The 19,760-nt window shown below is 37.8% G+C and overlaps 1 protein-coding gene across 1 annotated transcript; it reads right to left on the reverse strand.

The window, feature by feature from the left end:
* Nucleotides 1–14,934: 14,934 nt before the first annotated feature.
* Nucleotides 14,935–18,665, reverse strand: LOC145584072 (uncharacterized). The gene is made up of 7 exons (XM_081641010.1): nucleotides 18,164–18,665; nucleotides 17,343–18,074; nucleotides 16,371–17,250; nucleotides 16,158–16,259; nucleotides 15,939–16,055; nucleotides 15,731–15,830; nucleotides 14,935–15,642 (listed from the first exon to the last, which is right to left on the reverse strand). Exons 1-7 carry the CDS (start codon nucleotides 18,663–18,665, stop codon nucleotides 14,935–14,937), a joined length of 3,141 nt encoding a protein of 1,046 aa, XP_081497136.1.
* Between the last annotated feature and the right edge of the window lie 1,095 nt (nucleotides 18,666–19,760).

Genomic DNA, 19,760 nt, shown 5'->3' on the forward strand with positions numbered 1-19,760 from the left:
TGTCTCTGTGATCAACATCTATGATCACATCAACATGATCAAGATCCGGAACTTCAACATGTGTGACATGGGCGTGTCTGGCTGGAGATTAGCTTCTTTTCACTTCAACATCTATGATCAAGATCCGAAACTTTGTATAACCTTTATATAACCTCGTTAGTTCCTGAAATACATCAAAAACAACAAATATACCCATGAAAACATAGTATGATCAAAACTAAACCAAATCAAGCCAAAATAAGCCATGAACAACTAATCTAGACTCGAAAACTACCTAAAAAGACTCTAAAAATATGCACATTACACGATATATCAAATTCCCCTAAGCTAGCCTAATGCTTGTCCTCAAGCATTCGACCATGAAACACTAAGGGAAACAAGATAGCCTCTCAACCAAAAATACATGTGCTACCAATCAAAACCAAGTGAAAAAAAACAATGCAAACCATCAATTGTAAAACCACCAAAAACTTCAAGCACCCGGAGTTGACAACCAATCTCGCCACACATCTCCCCTAACCAACTCAGCCGTATATGAAGAGCATCTCACTTTAGTTGTGCAAAATAAAATAAATAAGAAACTCATGTGTCTACAAAGGTTGAATAAGTAATCACTCATCCTAAGCATAAATGCCCGTCGACTTAATGGAATTTTCCTCTTTAGATTTGCTAATAGACTTTCTCCACTTTGTCGGATGATGATGTTGTAGGGATTTAGGTACTTTAATGCGGAATTTCACGAATCATATTCGTTCGCACCTAAATAGGATCTACAAGCATAACACATAAAGAATCACATAATACATACCTTTGACGCGTGATTTCCACAAGCAATTGACTGTCAATTAGGGAGATAATAGAGCCCCAAGCGTTGCTCCTCTACTTAGTCCACGGATAGGATTGAACCTCCACTACTGCTAGGTAGTTGGGCACGAACACTTCGAACCACCTTCTACAGAGAGGGGAGGAGAAACCGACCACGAAAACCACCACACCACCATCGTGCACCACCTTGCACCAGGCTGCCGTACGGCTGTACAGATGTGAGGAAGAGAGTGAGAGAAAGATTGCATGAAGCATTAGGGTTTGGTTGCTAGCTTGTCAATTCACAATTTACTGCTAATTGTGTTATGTCAAACCCTAGGCAAGGCCTCTATCTATACATCATATGTATAATTAGAGCCCAAACCAAGCCCACAATATTCCCTCTTCAATCCCATATGGTTGGCCACTCCATGAGGCCCAATAATAACAGATAGTGATGACCCAAAAGAACGAACTTAATTATCTCCATAATACGATCCATTATATATCTAGTAATTGCACTTGACAAAGACATAAATCCTTCAGTTGCAAAACAGAGGTCATGAATTCCTAAATAAGGGTAGTGTAGGAAATATTTCAAGCATCCCACACTTGAGCCCTACTGTGTTCATACACTTAAGTATGGTGGCGTCCAAAGAGAAGGAAGCTAGAGTAAAAGAGTCGCCAACAAGTTTTAGGAACTTGTAAACCGTTCACAGGGTGAAGGTTACACCCCTTCACGATCCATGAGATCGCTAACTCCATAGTGGTCTGGAACCATAACTGAATATTCGGGGATGAAGGTACAAATTCAACCTAAAAAAGATTGAACCTGCCCTAAAAATAGGCCTCTACTTTATTCTTCTCATATTCATGTGCGCTTTCTAACTAACATACAATCAATATATTAACCCTAAACCTGTTTAATCTATGTTGGTTGAATTTAATGCACAAGCAAATCTATTATTGGCGATCACTTGAATTATAATCATATTAACCTAAACAAAATTATTAATTATCTTATTGAGCTTCATTACAAGTACAAATTCCCTTAAATCGTGCAAAAGTGGGCCACTACAAGAAAACAGACTTTTTGCGACAGCTTTTTTCTGTCGCAAATGAGCAAAAAACCGTCGTAATTCTAAGTTACGACAGCTATTTGTCGCAATTTTGTTGTCGCTATCACAATTGTCGCAAAAAAAAATTTTACGACAGGTTGACTGTCGCAAACACAATAACGACAGTTTTTCATAATTTCAGTGACAGATTCCAAATACGTCGTTGTAATTGTGTTGCGACAGGTAAAAACTGTCGCAAAAGATAAATTTTACGACAGTTTACAGCTGTCGCAGCTAGCGACGGTTTTGTGAACTGTTATAATTTGCGTCAGCCACAAACTGTCGCAAATATGAAACTGTACGACAGTTTTAAAATGTCGCTGATAACAACAGTTAGAAACCGTTGTATATTACGACAGCTTTTATCTGTTGCCGACATCTTACTTACGACAACTTTAGTCTGTCGCAATATACGTGAGATAAAAATTCTCTTCTTTTCCGCCACCTGTTTCACCCCCCCTAAGCTGCACCTATATCCATTAATCCATAGCACTAGTAATATAAATAACGTAATAAAATACATAAATTAAGCTACATACTAATTGCATTAAAGTTGAATAATATTTATCAAAAGAAGTTATGCACCAAGTTAGAAACATAACATCCAAAAGGTTAGTATTATACATATAGCATACAAAAGGTTAGTACTAACAATATAATACAAAAGGTTAGTACTACACATAACATGCTTAAGGTTAGTACTAATAAAAACTAACACCTACGAGCTAAGACATTGGAGTCTGGTGAGCACCACCACCTCCCATGTCTGAGTCATCCTCCCGCCTAGGATGGAGAGGTGGAGTAGGAGTGCAAGAAGAGAGGTACTCATGGCCAAACTCAGACCAACCCTTCAGCATCTGCGTAATGAGAACCTTGTTCGCTCGTTGTGCCTCATCCCTTTCTTTTTTGAGTGCCTCTTGCAGCCTGACATCGAACTGAGCATGGATGTCCTCCAAGCGCGCTGCAACCTCTTCTTGTAACCGGGCTTCAACCTGAGAATTAATTGAAGGACGATATGGTTGCGACGAACCGTCTCCACGACCAGGAGGGGGTTCGTAGAACAGGCGATCATTCTGACCTAGTCCCGTAACCAAACCCCGCTTCCTACCACCAACTGTCTCCCAGTACAACTGGTTGGGGTTAGGTTCTGAACCCTGAGTAGTGCATTCTTCCACCTTCTTCTCATATGCATCCTGCAAAACACATACATACATACAAACAAAGTTAAGTTTCTCATCATTTTACGACATTTTAGTTTGAAGTTGCAACAAAGAAGGTCAAAGTGGGCATATGTGGCTACTTACTTTCCCAAAATTCTTGTATACAATGAAATGAGTGAAGTAATCCTTGTATTATCTATTTTATGCATGCATTCAAGTATCTAACACTTGAAATGAAACTTTTAGATCATATTTCTAACATTTTAGGTTCAAGTTGCATCAAACTACCTCAAAGTGGGCATATATGACTACTTCTTTTCCTAAAATTCCTGTATTCAATGAAATCAAGGAAATAATCCTTGTATTATCTGTTTTATGGATGCATTCAAGTATCTAGCACTTGAAATGAAACTTTTAGGTCATATTTCTAACATTTTAGGTTCAAGTTGCATCAAACTACCTCAAAGTGGGCATATATGGCTACTTCTTTTCCTAAAAGTCTTGTATACAATGAAATCAAAGAAATAATCCTTGTATAATCTGTTTTATGCATGCATTAAAGTATCTAACACTTGAAATGAAACTTTAGGTCATATTTCTAACATTTTAGGTTCAAGTTGCATCAAACTACCTCAAAGTGGGCATATATGGCTACTTCTTTTCCTAAAAGTCTTGTATACAATGAAATCAAAGAAATAATCCTTGTATAATCTGTTTTATGCATGCATTAAAGTATCTAACACTTGAAATGAAACTTTAGGTCATATTTCTAACATTTTAGGTTCAAGTTGCATCAAACTAGCTCAAAGTGGGCATATGTGGCTACTTCCTTTCCTAAAATTCTTGTATAATGAAATGAATGAAACAATCCTTGTATTATCTATTTTATGCATGCATTCAAGTATCAAACACTTGAAATGAAACTTTTAGATCATATTTCTAACATTTTAGGTTCAAGTTGCATTAAACTAGCTCAAAGTGGGCAAATGTGGCTACTTCCTTTCCTAAAATTCTTGTATTCAATGAAATGAATGAAATAATCCTTGTACCATCTATTTTTATGCATGTATTCAAGTTTGTAACACTTATAATGAAACTTTTAGATCATATTTCTAATATTCTAGGTTCAAGTTGCAACAAACTAGCTCAAACTGGGCATATGTGGCTACTTCCTTTCCTAAAATTCTTGTATACAATGAAATGAATGAAATAATCCTTGTATTCTGTGTTTTATGAATGCATTCAAGTATCTAACACTTGAAATGAAACTTTTAGGTCATATTTCTAACATTCTAGGTTAAAGTTGCAACAAACTAGCTCAAAGTGGGCATATGTGGCTACTTACTTTCCTAAAATTCTTGTATACAATGAAATCAAAGAAATAATCCTTGCAACATCTGTTTTATGCATGCATTAAAGTATCTAAAACTTGAAATGAAACTTTTAGATCATATTTCTAACATTTTAGGTTCAAGTTGCATCAAACTATCTCAAAGTGGGCAAATGTGGCTACTTACTTTCCTAAAATTCTTATGTACAATGAAATCAAAGAAATAAACCTTGCACCATCTGTTTTATGCATGCATTCAAGTATCTAACACTTGAAATGAAATTTTTAGATCATATTTCTAACATTTTAGGTTCAAGTTGCATCAAACTAGCTCAAAGTGGGCATATGTGGCTACTTACTTTCCTAAAATTCTTGTATACAATCAAATGAATGAAATAAACCTATACCGAATGAAATAAACCTATACCATCTGTTTTATGCATGCATATAAGTATCTAATACTTGAAATAAGCACATTTAGACCATATTTATAACATTTCTACTAATTCCAGTTAAAGTTGCATAAAACTATCTCAAAATGGTCATTATTATGCATATAATTCAGATAATAAATTGAATAACAATTCTTGGATATTACCGCAATCTCTCTGGCCCTCTTATTGGCTGGCACTTTTCCTTTACCAGGAACGTCCTTGAAATGGGTCTTCAAGAACACCTCGGGGGCGGACGGGAGAACTCCACCCGAACCCTTTGCCTGTTTGCATTCAAAGATGATAGATTAGTATGGAATTGTATTAGGCAGCAACTAAATATCATATTAAAATGGTGTAGATATAGATATTATTATGATTAACCATTTTCTTAGCATGCTGAACTGACAAAATAGAACCCTGGAAGTGTGACGGTTCAATAGGATTAGACAGGGAACCGCCTCTTCTGTTCTTTTTAGCTTGTTCAGACTTCTTTAAGAACTTTTCATCCTTTCGAAGGGCCATCAATTCTGCAAAGACAGTTTCTCCCATCTAGAATGGGCGACCTGGATTTCTAACACTATAATTGTAGGACAAGTCGCTCAAACGTTTTGCAGCCTTCTTCTTGTACTCTTTTTCTACAATAATCTGCAAGTTTGGAGACCAAATGAACCGAGCCTAGCACAAGGGCAGAAAAATGTATGAGAAATTAAATGCAATTGTGTTCCAAAGATCACTTTTTTTTTAAGGGGGAAAAGGAACTTCAATTAATTAGAGATAAATAATCCAAGTACAGATTGTTCCAACCAGAGAAGCAAAACAACAGTAGCTAACTGATATGTCTAGTTTATGTAGTATTTTACCCCCGTCCCTTGGTCATTATTAGTAGTGTTTTTGGCTCTTTAGAGCCACTTTTATTACTAATATGTGTTTTCTAGTGTTTTCGTAGTTTTGGTTGAGTTTTGTAGGGAATTGCACCTTTGGAGTACTTTCCCGGGATTTTATGGAGCAACTACGAGCATTGGAGGAGCACGGCCATCTTTCGTAGCCCAAGATCGGTTAGAGTAATCAAACCGGTGAATAAGGGCTCGACTTGTGTGAAGACGAGACATTTGGACCGAATGATTAAAGCCCCAAAGAGGATATTTGGTTTGGGCCAAGTTACGAGCCTAAACGAGGAGTCCAAGCGGCCCAAGGGTGTCCGCCCGGTGGTCCGCCCGATGGTCCGTCCGGTGGTCCGCCCGATGGTCCGCCCGATGGCGCGCCCGATCGGGCAAAGAAGACTTATATCGCAACTGCCCTTCGCCCGATCAAAAAGGCGCGCCCGGTCGGGCGGTGTGGCGCCCGGTCGGGCGCGTGTCTCTGATAGATCTTTTAAGCATCGTTTAGTTTGTTTTAGTTTAGGACTCTTGCTTATTATAAATATATATTTTGTTAAGCAAGTTTAGGATTCTTTTTACACTTCCTTATTCTCTCTTTACTTTTGTAATTCTTTCTCTTAGACTTTCTCTTTTTACTTAAGCTTATTTTCTTTCTCTACACTTTATACTTTGTTCTTTACTCAACTCTTTATTCTGATTACTTTGGTAACGATTTCTTTTCTCTTAATCTCAGTTATTTATTTTATTCCTTCTATCATGTTTTATTTTATTGTTTTGATTAGTTTAGATTTAATTATGTGTGAGTAGTTCTTTTTCTAGGGTTTATGGGGATCCATAAATAATATGAAGGGGTAATTTATTGTTGTTAATTATCAATGCTATATTAATTTCCTATTGATTGATTTAATGCTCTGTGACTAGATTAGGCCTGATCTTTTATGCATGAGTTTGACAATATTGATTCGAGATTCGAGAGATGAGAATTGATGTTTAGGTCTAGTTTCAATAGGCAGGTTAATCTATAAATGGTTAAGTCGAGATTCGAGAGATGAGATTTAATACCGGTAGATTAATTCTGTGATTGTAATACGTAGCGAAAGCCCTTTATTATCTGGTTAATTGATGCATTAATGATTGGTTATTATGTTTTACCCTGGAATATTATTTATTGGTGAACCTATGCCCTAGGTCTTTAATTCATTGATTCCTCTTATTTTATTCTCCCTACTTATATTCTTCGTAGTATAATCTTTAAATCACAACAAATTGTTACTAATAATTTAGATTGCTATTAATTAATTAGGAATAGAAAGACTAGTTTCCCTGTGGATTCGACCCTACTTCCCTATCTACTTTAGTTAGAGGACTTAGGTAATTACCTTTGATTAGGTGATACGACTTTAGCTGTCAAAATTTGGCGCCGTTGCCGGGGAAACGGTTTTATTTTTATTTCTAATTGTTTTTGTAGTCTAGATTATTTTTCTTTTGCCTCAAAGGACATTAGTTCTTTGAGGTAGTTCTAATATCTGTCTTTTTAGTTCTTTGTTTATGCCCAGGTGTTCCAGATCAGGTTACATTCCATTCGATCCTGAGATCGAACGCTCGTTTCATAGACAGAAGAATTTTTGTAGGCAGATCCTGGCGGGTTCTGGGAGTAACAATATTCCTAGAAATCCATTACCTACTTCTAGTGATTCGGAGCACTCTTCTGATTCAGAACTAGAGATGGGTACACCACCACCACCTCCACCTCGCAAGCTTAGCGATTATTCGCAACCATCCCTGACGGATTTTCCACATCTTTCCCCCACACCTGATCTCGAAGGAGTCCAGTTCGAGATCAAGCCCCAGTTCTTAACGATGATAGAAAGAAAGCAATTCAGTGGAGCTAAGGGTGAAGATCCTAATCTTCACAGTGCAGACTTCTGTCAATATTGCAATACTATTAGGCAGAATGGGGTAACGCAGGACCAAATCAGGGAGATTCTTTTTCCCTTTTCTTTATGTGGAAAAGCTAAATTATGGTTTAATGGTTTGAATAGAGCTGCACTTGGTATTACTAACTGGGAGACTCTTGCTTTAAATTTTTATAATAAATATTACCCTGCAGAGAAAACAGCTTTATTGAGAAGTGCCATCCAGAATTTTGCCCAAGACACAGATGAAGCATTGTATGAAGCTTGGGAAAGATTCAAGGATCTGCAGAGGGAGTGTCCCCACCACAACTTGGCAAAGTGGCAACTAATTAAAGCTTTTTACAATGGATTAGGAAATGCATCTAGGACAATTTTAGACTCCGCAGCTAGCGGTAGATTTATGAATTTAAATGTTGATGATGCAGGTCAGGTTATTGAAGATATGGCGATCCATAATTCCCAATATGGGAATACTAGAGGTTATGCTAATAAGGGCAAGCATCATGTTGATTCAGTAACCCTTATGCAAGCTCAGCTTACTTCTATTTGCCAGAAATTAGATAACCTTACTACTAATAATTCTAATTCTAAAATAGCTAATGTTTCTGCAATTGATAATAATGCTAATGATGCTTTCTGTGAAAATTGTGGAATTGTAGGTCATTGGGAACATGAGTGTAGGAGTTCCATGGAGCAGGTTAACGCTTTTCAGTCCATCAAGCAAAATAACCCATACTCCAACACCTATAATCCCGGGTATTGGAACCATCCTTATCTTTCCTACAAGAGTACTAATGTGAAAAATCCCACACCTCCACCACAACAACCACAACAACCAGCACCACCACCTCAGCAGAAATATTACCATCCCAATGCTGGCCAGAAAAACCAACCACAAACTCCTCCACCACCTTCTGACCCAGCTTTATCAGAAATTAGAGCGATGTTAACTAGTATGCAAAAGCATATGGAGAGTAGAGACTCACAAATTGACTCGATTGTAGCCCACAATAAAGTCATAGATACTCAAATTGCACAGTTAGCCGCTGCTCTTCAGGTTCGCCCACAAGGAGCCCTACCATCGCAACCAGTACAACCCACAGATCAGGCGTTTGCAATTACCCTCAGGAGTGGTTCACACTATGATGGGCCTCCTATGCCCAAAGAAGATGAACGTGTTTCAACAGAAATTGCTAATCCTGATTCCTTTATACCAAGGGATATTAATCCTAGCCCTGCAGGGCTAAAGGGTAGTACTAATATTTCTGATGTTACATTGCAGGGTAAAACTCCAGGGAAGGTTGTAACTCAAGACAGGAATAATGATGTGCAACAACCAATTATCAAACTACCATTCCCAAATCGACATTTGAAAACCAAGGTGGATAAGCGGTTTGGTAAGTTCCTTGACATGGTGAAGGATTTGCAGGTAACAGTTCCCTTTACAGAATTAATCACGCAAATACCTGCATATGCAAAATTCATGAAAGAAATATTGACTAGGAAAAGGTCTATTTGTGAGGTAGAGACTGTCGCTTTTACTGCTGAATGCAGTGCCGTACTACAAAATAAATCTCCACCCAAACTAAAAGATCCCGGTAGTTTTTCTATCCCTTGTCATATTGGAAATTTAATGATTGATAATGCATTGTGTGATTTGGGCGCTAGTGTTAGTGTCATGCCATTATCTGTGTGTTTAAAGCTAAAAATGGGTAAATTAAAGTCTATTAATATTACTCTGCAAATGGCCGATCGTTCTTCTAAATACCCCATAGGCATATTAGAAGACGTCCCTGTTAGAGTAGGTAAATTTTATATACCTGTGGATTTTGTTGTTCTTGATATGTCCGAGGATTTGCAAACCCCAATCATTTTGGGTAGACCCTTCCTTAATACTGCAGGAGCAATTATTGATGTAAAATGTGGTAAATTGACACTATCAATAGGGGATGATAAAATTGTTTTTAATTTGAATAATACCCCTAAAAGCCCCATGCTAGAGGAGAAGTGTTATAAAATTGATGTGGTTGGTAATTGTTCTAATAAGCCCCAGGCTTTTGTTAAAGATCCCTTGGAGGCGGTATCGTGTGTTGCATCTTCTACAGGTACAACTAACCGATGGATAGAGCAAGTGGACGCAATAGAGAGAGCCTTATACTGTGAAGGTCTTGGTTTTGAAGATGAGAAGGTGGAAATAAGTACACAAGTTGCGGAAACTGAGCCTATAGTGAGAGTTCCACCAGATCGTGTTGTAATAGCTCAACAAAGTGATAAATCGAGGCAACCAACGGTCAAAAAGGGTTCTCAATCGAACAAAAGTAAAGACCCACCAGTTCAAGCCAATGAGGATCCACCCAATAGGGTGAATTGGCGCCTTACAGGGCGTGTTAGGAAGCCGAGTCGTGGTTTAAAAATCGCTCAACCGGGTGAAGAACCACCCGACCAGGCGATAGGCCAAGGGGCTTAACTTCCCGACATGTGGTAAGAGGGTCGTGCGGGACCTAAATAAACCAGCGCTTTGCGGGAGGCAACCCGTATTTTTCTTGTTTTTTTAGTCTTCTTTCTATTTCTTGTGAGAGGAGAGAGGAGAGAGTTTAATGAGTTTATTGAGTTGTACAGGTTAGAAGGGAAAGAGTTAGTCAAATTTGGAAAAAAGAGAAGGAGTCTCTCGTACCAAACATTGCCTCGGGCCCGACCGGGCGCGAGAGCAAGGGTGAAAAATTGACAATTTTTGCCCGACCGGGCGAAGGACCGCCCGACCGGGCGCGAGAGTTGACGAGTACGGACATTTCGACCGCCCGACCGGGCGGTATGGCGTCCGACCGGGCGCGAGAACGAAGAGAATTTAGAGGGTTTATACCGCCCTACCGGGCGGAGTGGCGCCCGACCGGGCGCGAGAGCAGATCGGCAAAACTGCTCAACTTTGACAGGCCATAACTTTTGTGTTTCTTATCGGATTTAGGCGTGTGACCTATCGTTGGAAATCTCTTCAAGTCTACTTTCCAATGCAATTGGAATCACTGAATTATCATTTATATATCAAAAGTTATGATCAGAATAGTGCACCTGACTCAATTTTTATCTTTTTTCCACTAACACTTTGTTTCTTTCTTGCCCATTTTTGTTCCAAAGAGATGCATTGCAATCCTGAGGCTTTGGTGACATTGATGTGGTGATGATGAAGATTAGTCACCTTGACTACTTGCTTCCCCTTAAGACAATGAGGACATTGTCTGATTTAGCTTGGGGGGAGGTTCTCGTGTTCATATGGTATATCTTTCACTCTCTCTCTTTTTATTTCTTTCACTCTCTCTCTTTTTATTGGTATGATTAGTGTAGTTTTACTGCTTTCCTAGTGTAGTTTTATTGCTTTCCTATAAGAAAAATACAAAAAAATTGAAAAAATTAAAAAATCCAAAAATACGTTCCAATGAATTTTAAATCATGCTTCTCTATGCCCCATACTTGAGAAAATTTGTTTTGATTCTTGGTTATTGATGATAAGCATTGTGGACTTGTTGGTCATGATTTGAAGTTTAATTTCTTGGATGCCTAAACATGCGTCAATTTTGTCCAACTACTTGTGAATATAGTGCTTGACTAGTTGATTTGGTTAGGAATGTGTGTTTAGTTCCTGGTATGTCAATGAATTTGAGTATTGGTTTGCAACTATGAGTAGTATTTCATGACTCACCTATTATGCACATGAGGAGGACGAAGGCGTTCATTCTTTTAGGGAGTTGTAGTGTGCACATTATTTGCACAATGTGGAGGTATAAGAAGAGTAATTTGTTCTTTGATTTTTGTGATTGGAAAAAATAAGAATTTGTGTTTCAAAGTTGAAATTTCCAATGTGGAATAAAAAGAAAAAAAAAAAGCAAAAGAAAAAAAATTGTTATATGTTCAAATTATCTATATGAAAGTTGCCCAAGAAAAATTCAAAGAAAAAAAAAGTATCAAGTTTGAAAAAAGAATGAGTTCAAAGTTTGTTTATTCACTCAAGTTCTACATTGTCATATTTTTATGAGTGAGTGTTGGGATTGTTTATGTTGTTTGGAGTAGTATTTGGTGGATTCTTGTTGGAGTTAGTTATGTTGGAGATGTTGATCATTATTTATTTTGATCATTGGTTTTATTAGGATTTGGCTCCCTTTAAGCATGGCTTTTCTCTCACATGTTCCCAAATATTTCTTACCCTTTATCCTAGCCTTACATTACAAGCTTTAAAGACCTTCCGACCTTGTGCATAGAGTTGTGTAGATGTGAAAGTGTTGTTTATCAATGCAAATTATGAATTGACATATTTCGATTCGACTATTAGGTTGAGTGCTTATCTTTTTAAACACACGAGTGTGTGAGTTTGGGAGGGCATTGTTCACATAAAAGGGTGGTTGGAGAGCGATCGAGTACATCTTTTACTCGCCACATAAATGAGAGTTGAGTGTGTGAGCACTAGTCTTGAATTCTATATGCTCGTGTGGTTTGCTCTATTTGACAATTGTTGGGGAGGAAGAGTGATTGGATGAATGAGATTGATTGATATTGAAGCATTCTCATTAGGTTTGCCTTGAATCGTCTGTGCTTGATTTGATTATTGGGGTGAGGAATGTTTTATATGTTCATTGATGAGCTCTTTGCTTAGGGACAAGCAAAGGTTTGGCTTGGGGGAGTTTGATATGTCTAGTTTATGTAGTATTTTACCCCCGTCCCTTGGTCATTATTAGTAGTGTTTTTGGCTCTTTAGAGCCACTTTTATTACTAATATGTGTTTTCTAGTGTTTTCGTAGTTTTGGTTGAGTTTTGTAGGGAATTGCACCTTTGGAGTACTTTTCCGGGATTTTATGGAGCAAGCATTGGAGGAGCACGGCCATCTTTCGTAGCCCAAGATCGGTTAGAGTAATCAAACCGGTGAATAAGGGCTCGACTTGTGTGAAGACGAGACATTTGGACCGAATGATTAAAGCCCCAAAGAGGATATTTGGTTTGGGCCAAGTTACGAGCCTAAACGAGGAGTCCAAGCGGCCCAAGGGTGTCCGCCCGGTGGTCCGCCCGATGGTCCGTCCGGTGGTCCGCCCGATGGTCCGCCCGATGGCGCGCCCGATCGGGCAAAGAAGACTTATATCGCAACTGCCCTTCGCCCGATCAAAAAGGCGCGCCCGGTCGGGCGGTGTGGCGCCCGGTCGGGCGGTGTGGCGCCCGGTCGGGCGCGTGTCTCTGATAGATCTTTTAAGCATCGTTTAGTTTGTTTTAGTTTAGGACTCTTGCTTATTATAAATATATTTTTTGTTAAGCAAGTTTAGGATTCTTTTTACACTTCCTTATTCTCTCTTTACTTTTGTAATTCTTTCTCTTAGACTTTCTCTTTTTACTTAAGCTTATTTTCTTTCTCTACATTTTATACTTTGTTCTTTACTCAACTCTTTATTCTGATTACTTTGGTAACGATTTCTTTTCTCTTAATCTCAGTTATTTATTTTATTCCTTCTATCATGTTTTATTTTATTGTTTTGATTAGTTTAGATTTAATTATGTGTGAGTAGTTCTTTTTCTAGGGTTTATGGGGATCCATAAATAATATGAAGGGGTAATTCATTGTTGTTAATTATCAATGCTATATTAATTTCCTATTGATTGATTTAATGCTCTGTGACTAGATTAGGCCTGATCTTTTATGCATGAGTTTGACAATATTGATTCGAGATTCGAGAGATGAGAATTGATGTTTAGGTCTAGTTTCAATAGGCAGGTTAATCTATAAATGGTTAAGTCGAGATTCGAGAGATGAGATTTAATACCGGTAGATTAATTCTGTGATTGTAATACGTAGCGAAAGCCCTTTATTATCTGGTTAATTGATGCATTAATGATTGGTTATTATGTTTTACCCTTGAATATTATTTATTGGTGAACCTATGCCCTAGGTCTTTAATTCATTGATTCCTCTTATTTTATTCTCCCTACTTATATTCTTCGTAGTATAATCTTTAAATCACAACAAATTGTTACTAATAATTTAGATTGCTATTAATTAATTAGGAATAGAAAGACTAGTTTCCCTGTGGATTCGACCCTACTTCCCTATCTACTTTAGTTAGAGGACTTAGGTAATTACTTTTGATTAGGTGATACGACTTTAGCTTGTCACTAACACTAGAACTAAAGGTCTTCTGCCTTGAACAACCACAAACAGCAAAATTAGGAAGCAAGCAGTCCAACTCATACAGAAGAAAACAACTAAAAAATCATCTGCTAGAATAGCAAAAGCACAAGTTAACAGCAGACTTGTCAAAAGTCTCAGCTTCAGACTCAAGCAAAAGGTCTGCTGCCTTGAACAGCCACAAACAGCAAAATTAGGAAGCAAGCAGTCCAACTCATACAGAAGAAAACAATTAAAAAATCATCTGCTAGAATAGCAAAAGCACAAGTTAACAGCAGACTTGTCAAAAGTCTCAGCTTCAGACTCAAGCCTTGCTTACACAAATAACATGTTTATGAAAATGAAAAAAAAAAACCTTAAACTGGTTCCACCAATGAGTCCTAGTGCCATTGTCGACCTTCTTATAGTTAATCCAAGGTTTGCGAAAGGGAGCCTGGAAAATGTCTGTGATTGCATTGGAAACTTTACTGTCATCGAACCTAGGAATAAAGGCATAAAAACCAGTCAATACTAATAAATATTCATGTATCATAATTTCAATTTTTAACTTAATTGCATGCTTACCATAACCCATCAGGGTGTAAACTCCGTCTTGCCCCTTGGAAAGAACTCTCACCAAGCTCAACAACAGGTGTAGACGTATTCTGGGAAGCTGGTGTACTAGTATTAATTAAAGGGGACCCAAAATACTGTGTCTCAAAGTCATCTACTGGGGTCTCTGGTATCGGTGTCTCTGGAACTTGACTGTCATCTATTGGTGTCTTTGGAACATGACTACCCTGGTTGTTTTGTGTTTCTGTCGATGGAAAAAGTTCCTTCCTATGTCCACTGACCCCCCGTACCAATCGTCGCTTACCTGCTGTCATAAGAACCTGGGCAAAAATAATACCATCTGTCAGATAACTAGTGTAATCCTCCTCTTCAAATAACATAAACTTAGTTGGGGAAAATACTTATATACAACACACTAATTGTTAAATGATACAGATGGAAGCAATCAATATGGTATAATCACATAATACATAACTATTTGAATAAGGATCAAAGCATATAAGAACGAAAATCTATTTTCTAAAACCTAACATTGTTTTAATTATTACATATAAAACTATCCGATTACATAAACTCTAGAGGTTCTCATGCATCCCCCTCATCACTATAATCGTCCTCATCAGTATCATCATCCCAAAAAATATCGTCCTCGTCATCATCACTATCGGTTGACTCCTCAAAGCTGGACTCCTCTAAAGGGGGTTCAATGTATGGGATATCTTCTTCATCAGAATCATCGCCGTCCTCGTACCCAGGAATATCATCCGGAGCACTCAAGGTTGGTGCCTGAACATGTGCTTCTTGTAGAACCTCGTCGTCTACTGGAGCATCAACAGTAGACCTTGCCTTAGTCTTAAACACAGCCCACCACTGAGCACGATCTTTTTTCAAACTAGGGTACGGTGCAAAGTACACCTGCTTCGCCTGGTATGATAGCACAAACGGATCGTACTTGGGGTATTTCTTTATGTGATTGACTTCTACTAGTTTGTAATTATCAACATTCATGCCCCTTGTCGGGTCCATCCAATTGCACTTGAACAAAACAGTTTTATAAACTCTGGTCGCACTAGTGAACTCAAGCTCAATGACATCCTGTAAGATGCCAAAAAAATCTCCACCTTCCTCACTTGACACCCAAACATCGTAATTCTGGGTTGATTTATGCATTCCATGTGCATGAGTCTGGAAATTATATCCGTTAACATAGTACTGGTTCCAAGTGCGCACTCGTTTAGATGGACCCATCGCCAAAGCAAACAATACGTCATCATCTGGCTTATCTTGAATCACCTGCTTAGCCATGAATATTTTAGTAATGAAAACTTCATGAATCAATATAATTTTCAAACTTAGAATTTGATAGTGGAGCGGTACTCACTTTCATCCTAAACCATTCGAGGAACTCAACTTCATGATGAACCCACACATCATCTTTACGCATTGTGGGTCGGGTATGTAGAATGTACTCCTCAAAACCCCTTAAATTCACCACAAATTTGAATGCCATTGTGAGTGTATTGAAACCTAATTAATGTATTCTTGTAAACCGAAAAAATCTATAATAACCACATGTATTAAACAATTACCTCTCGTAGGGCTCTAAAATTCTAGTATTTACTAACACATACAAGTGTGCTCGTATAAGTTCAGCCTCATCCATGAACCGAAGAACACCTCCGGTGGAAGGACATCCACAATCAACCCTAAAGCATTATGGGACACTTTCATCCAAGTTACTTTGAACATCATTATGAAAGTTTCGTGGTAGGTCCCTAGTTTTTGTATCTACACCATCCTGAAAGTACTTGCTACAGAAGTTTGATATCTCTTCAGCAAGGTATGCCATGCAAATGGACCCTTTAACACGGGCTTTGTTGCCAATTTTGCGTTTCAGATGATTAAGAAACCTGAAATATTAACTAACTCGAATCACAAATGTATGGAATTGAAGTGGCTATAGTAGTGGATTGTTGTAAAAAAACAAAAAATCAAGAATTATCAAAGCAAGTTTATATTACGTTTCAAACGGATACAACCAACGGTAATGAACAGGTCCACATAAGCGAGCTTCATATGGCAAGTGGACAGGTAAATGTTCCATGGAATTGAAGAATGATGGAGGAAATATCTTCTCAAGCTTACACAATATCTCAGCAATGTTGTGTTCCAACCTTTCAATGTCACTCAAGGTGATTGTGGAACAACACAAGTCACGAAAGAATAAACTTATCTCAGTAATGGCTTTCCACACATGAAGAGGGAGCAATTCCTTGAAAGCAACCGGTAACAATCGCTCCATAAATACATGGAAATCGTGGCTTTTCATACCATATAGCTTACACGATTGTAAGTCTACACACCTTGCCAAGTCAGAAGCATAACCATCCGGAAACTTCAAATCTTTGACCCAATTGCATAGCACCTGTTTTTGGGCCCTATCGAGGGAGAATGGTGCCTTCGATATAGTTTCGTTTCCTCGAGCATCCTCCATAACATGGAGCTGTGGACGTTTACAAAACTTGGCAATATCTTTTGGGGAGGCGGGTGTGTCGCAAGTCTTTTTTTTCACATCCATAACAGTATGAATCAATTGGTCGAAAAAATTCTTCTCAATATGCATGACATCTAGGTTATGGCGTACCAATATAGTCTTCCAATACGGTAGCTCCCATAAAGTGTTTTGTTTGAACCAACCTTTTTTCGACTTTTTAAGTCTTGCAAGAGCTTCGGGGCCATCTGTAGCTTTTGGCATTTCTTTAACACACTCCCACAACTCCTCGCCGGACAAGATGTGTGGTGGATGACTCTTCTCCACCTTGTTTCTACAGAAGGCGACTTTGTTGTTACGAAATGGGTGATCAGTAGAAAGGAATTGTCTAAGACAATCAAACCACGAGACTTTACCCCCATGGTCAAGCCAAAATGTTTTAGCCTTATCCATAAAGTAAGGGCAAGCCTTTTCCCGGCTGTAGCCCAACCAGAAAGCATACCATAGGCCGGAAAATCACTGATTGTCAACACAATGGCAGCACGCATATTAAAATTCTGCTTCCTTGAAATGTCATAAGCTGGTGCACCAACATCCCACAATTGCTTCAACTCCTCAACTAGAGGTTGCATGTAAACATCCAAATTCCCTTTTGGATTCTTAGGACCAGAAATAAGCAAGGACAAGAACATGAATGGCTTTTTCATGCACATAGAAGGGGGCAAGTTGTAAGGGGTTAAAATCACCGGCCAACAAGAATACTGACCACCAAACTTACCATGAGGAGAAAACCCATTGGTACACAATCCGAGTCGCACATTACGAGGTTCTGATCCAAACTCGGGAAATGATGTGTCCAAGTTCTTCCTAGCTTCACTATCACTAGGATGTGCCATGATGCCTTGGACTCGAGGATTTTTAGAGTGCCAAGTCATATCTTCGGCGACATTCTTGGTTGCATACAACCTATGCAACCTAGGAGTGATTGGGAAATAAGTGAGGGCTTTCAACGGTACCAAAGACCCTTGTGAAGTTTTCTTGTATCTGTTACTTTGACATACTCTACACTTGTCCAACTGAGCATCAGCTCTCCAAAATAACATACAACCTTTCGGGCACACATGAATTTTCTCGTGGGGAAGCTCCAAACCTTTAAGAATCTTCTTTGTATCATAAAATGTCTTACCCATGTTGTTGTTAGGTAATGCCTCATTTAGTAAAGAATCAAATGCATCTACGCATCGATAAGGCAAATTGTATTCACACTTTATAGATACAATTCTAGAAGCCATTTCCAACACAGACATGGAGCTCCCCTCGTACATTGGTTTCTGGGAAGCCTGTAAAGGTAAAAAAACTCTTTAGCTTGATCATTAGGTTCTTCCTCAACACCGTGACTAGTCTCTGTATTACCCAATGTTTCATTGTTATTCCCAAGAGCATCAATGACCATTTCACGGTATGGATTGTGTTGCTCATCAGTTGATTGAGGGAACTCTTCCCCATGAGAAACCCAATAAAAGTATTCAGGTAAGAACCCCTTCTTATATAAATGAAGTTTCACTGTGTTAGCCGGTAACAAATGTTTATTCCTGCATTTCACACAAGGGCATCTAACTTCATCTAACTCCGGGCTCTCGGGATTTGCTTTGCAAAAAGAAATGAAATCGTCGACCCCTTTCAAGAACTTGGGCCTAAAGCTACTACCGTCTTTTCTATCGTACATCCACCAGCGCTCCTTCCTTTTCATGGTGACAAATTCTACAACACTATTCAAAATCGATAAGTCACATAATTTAATCACAAACAACAAGAACACATTCATTTAAATGTCTGTATGTATGATCTGGACTTAGATTTAAAATGATGTCCAAAGATCCATATCACTCCAACATTACCCATCCTATAAACATCTAACCCCACTAGTGAATATAACTATACAACTACATAAGAGAGTAATAATCACCTATCATTAAGAACCTCCAATGTGAAGAACAAATCATAACATACTTTACGTTAATTAATATTTAATAAACAAATTCTAAGCTTTAATCATGACATTCAATATTGTAAACTTGTATCTTATATATAATTTATACTTTTTCAGAGTTGAACATGGAATTATTTTAGGAATGATATTTTAAACTATTACATACATACTAACTTTAAACAATATGCATACATACTTTAACTTGAAATTAAAACTACAACATACATACTTTTAGTATAAACATTTACATAGTTATACACACTTTAAACAAACTCATACTCATACTCATCCTATAAACTAACTCCTATAACTCATACAAATGTAACAAAAAAAATTTCATTCGAAGCATACAAAATAAATATATGCACAACTGACCTTAGAAAGAAACCAACTCGAAGCAAAAGCACACCAATTTGCTTATATCCTACATAATTTAGCAAAAATAAATAATTAACTACAAACTATTATAAATAATTGTGGTAAAAATAGTAAGAACTAAGTTACAAAAAATATGGAAGATGTTTTTCCAGATTTCTATTGCCCTTCTCAAGGTTTCTCACAATTCAAGGTTTTTTTAGGTAAAACCTCATTTTATGCTAACGATCTGAGCTGTTAAGAAATTGCATAGTCAATAGACAATAAGTTCTCCATTTTCAAAAAAAAAGATCTAGTTATTCTAAGCTTGGTGGTAAATGGAAATTATCTCAATTCCTACCTATTCTCTCTCTAATTCCCAATAAATTATTCGCATTTTATCACATTCTCCTTCATTTGTAATTTGTTTGACCTCGATTCTTTATAATTTAAAGATAAAAAGGAAAAGGAAATTGCAAATCACTACATACATTGGAATCCCGTAATACATTACATGATTGAAAAGAAAATCATAGAAATCACTTTTAACCAAAACCCTAGCCAGACTAATACACA

This window comes from Chenopodium album, chromosome 16 (assembly GCF_948465745.1).
Source record: "Chenopodium album chromosome 16, dcCheAlbu1.1, whole genome shotgun sequence".
NCBI lineage: Eukaryota > Viridiplantae > Streptophyta > Magnoliopsida > Caryophyllales > Amaranthaceae > Chenopodium > Chenopodium album.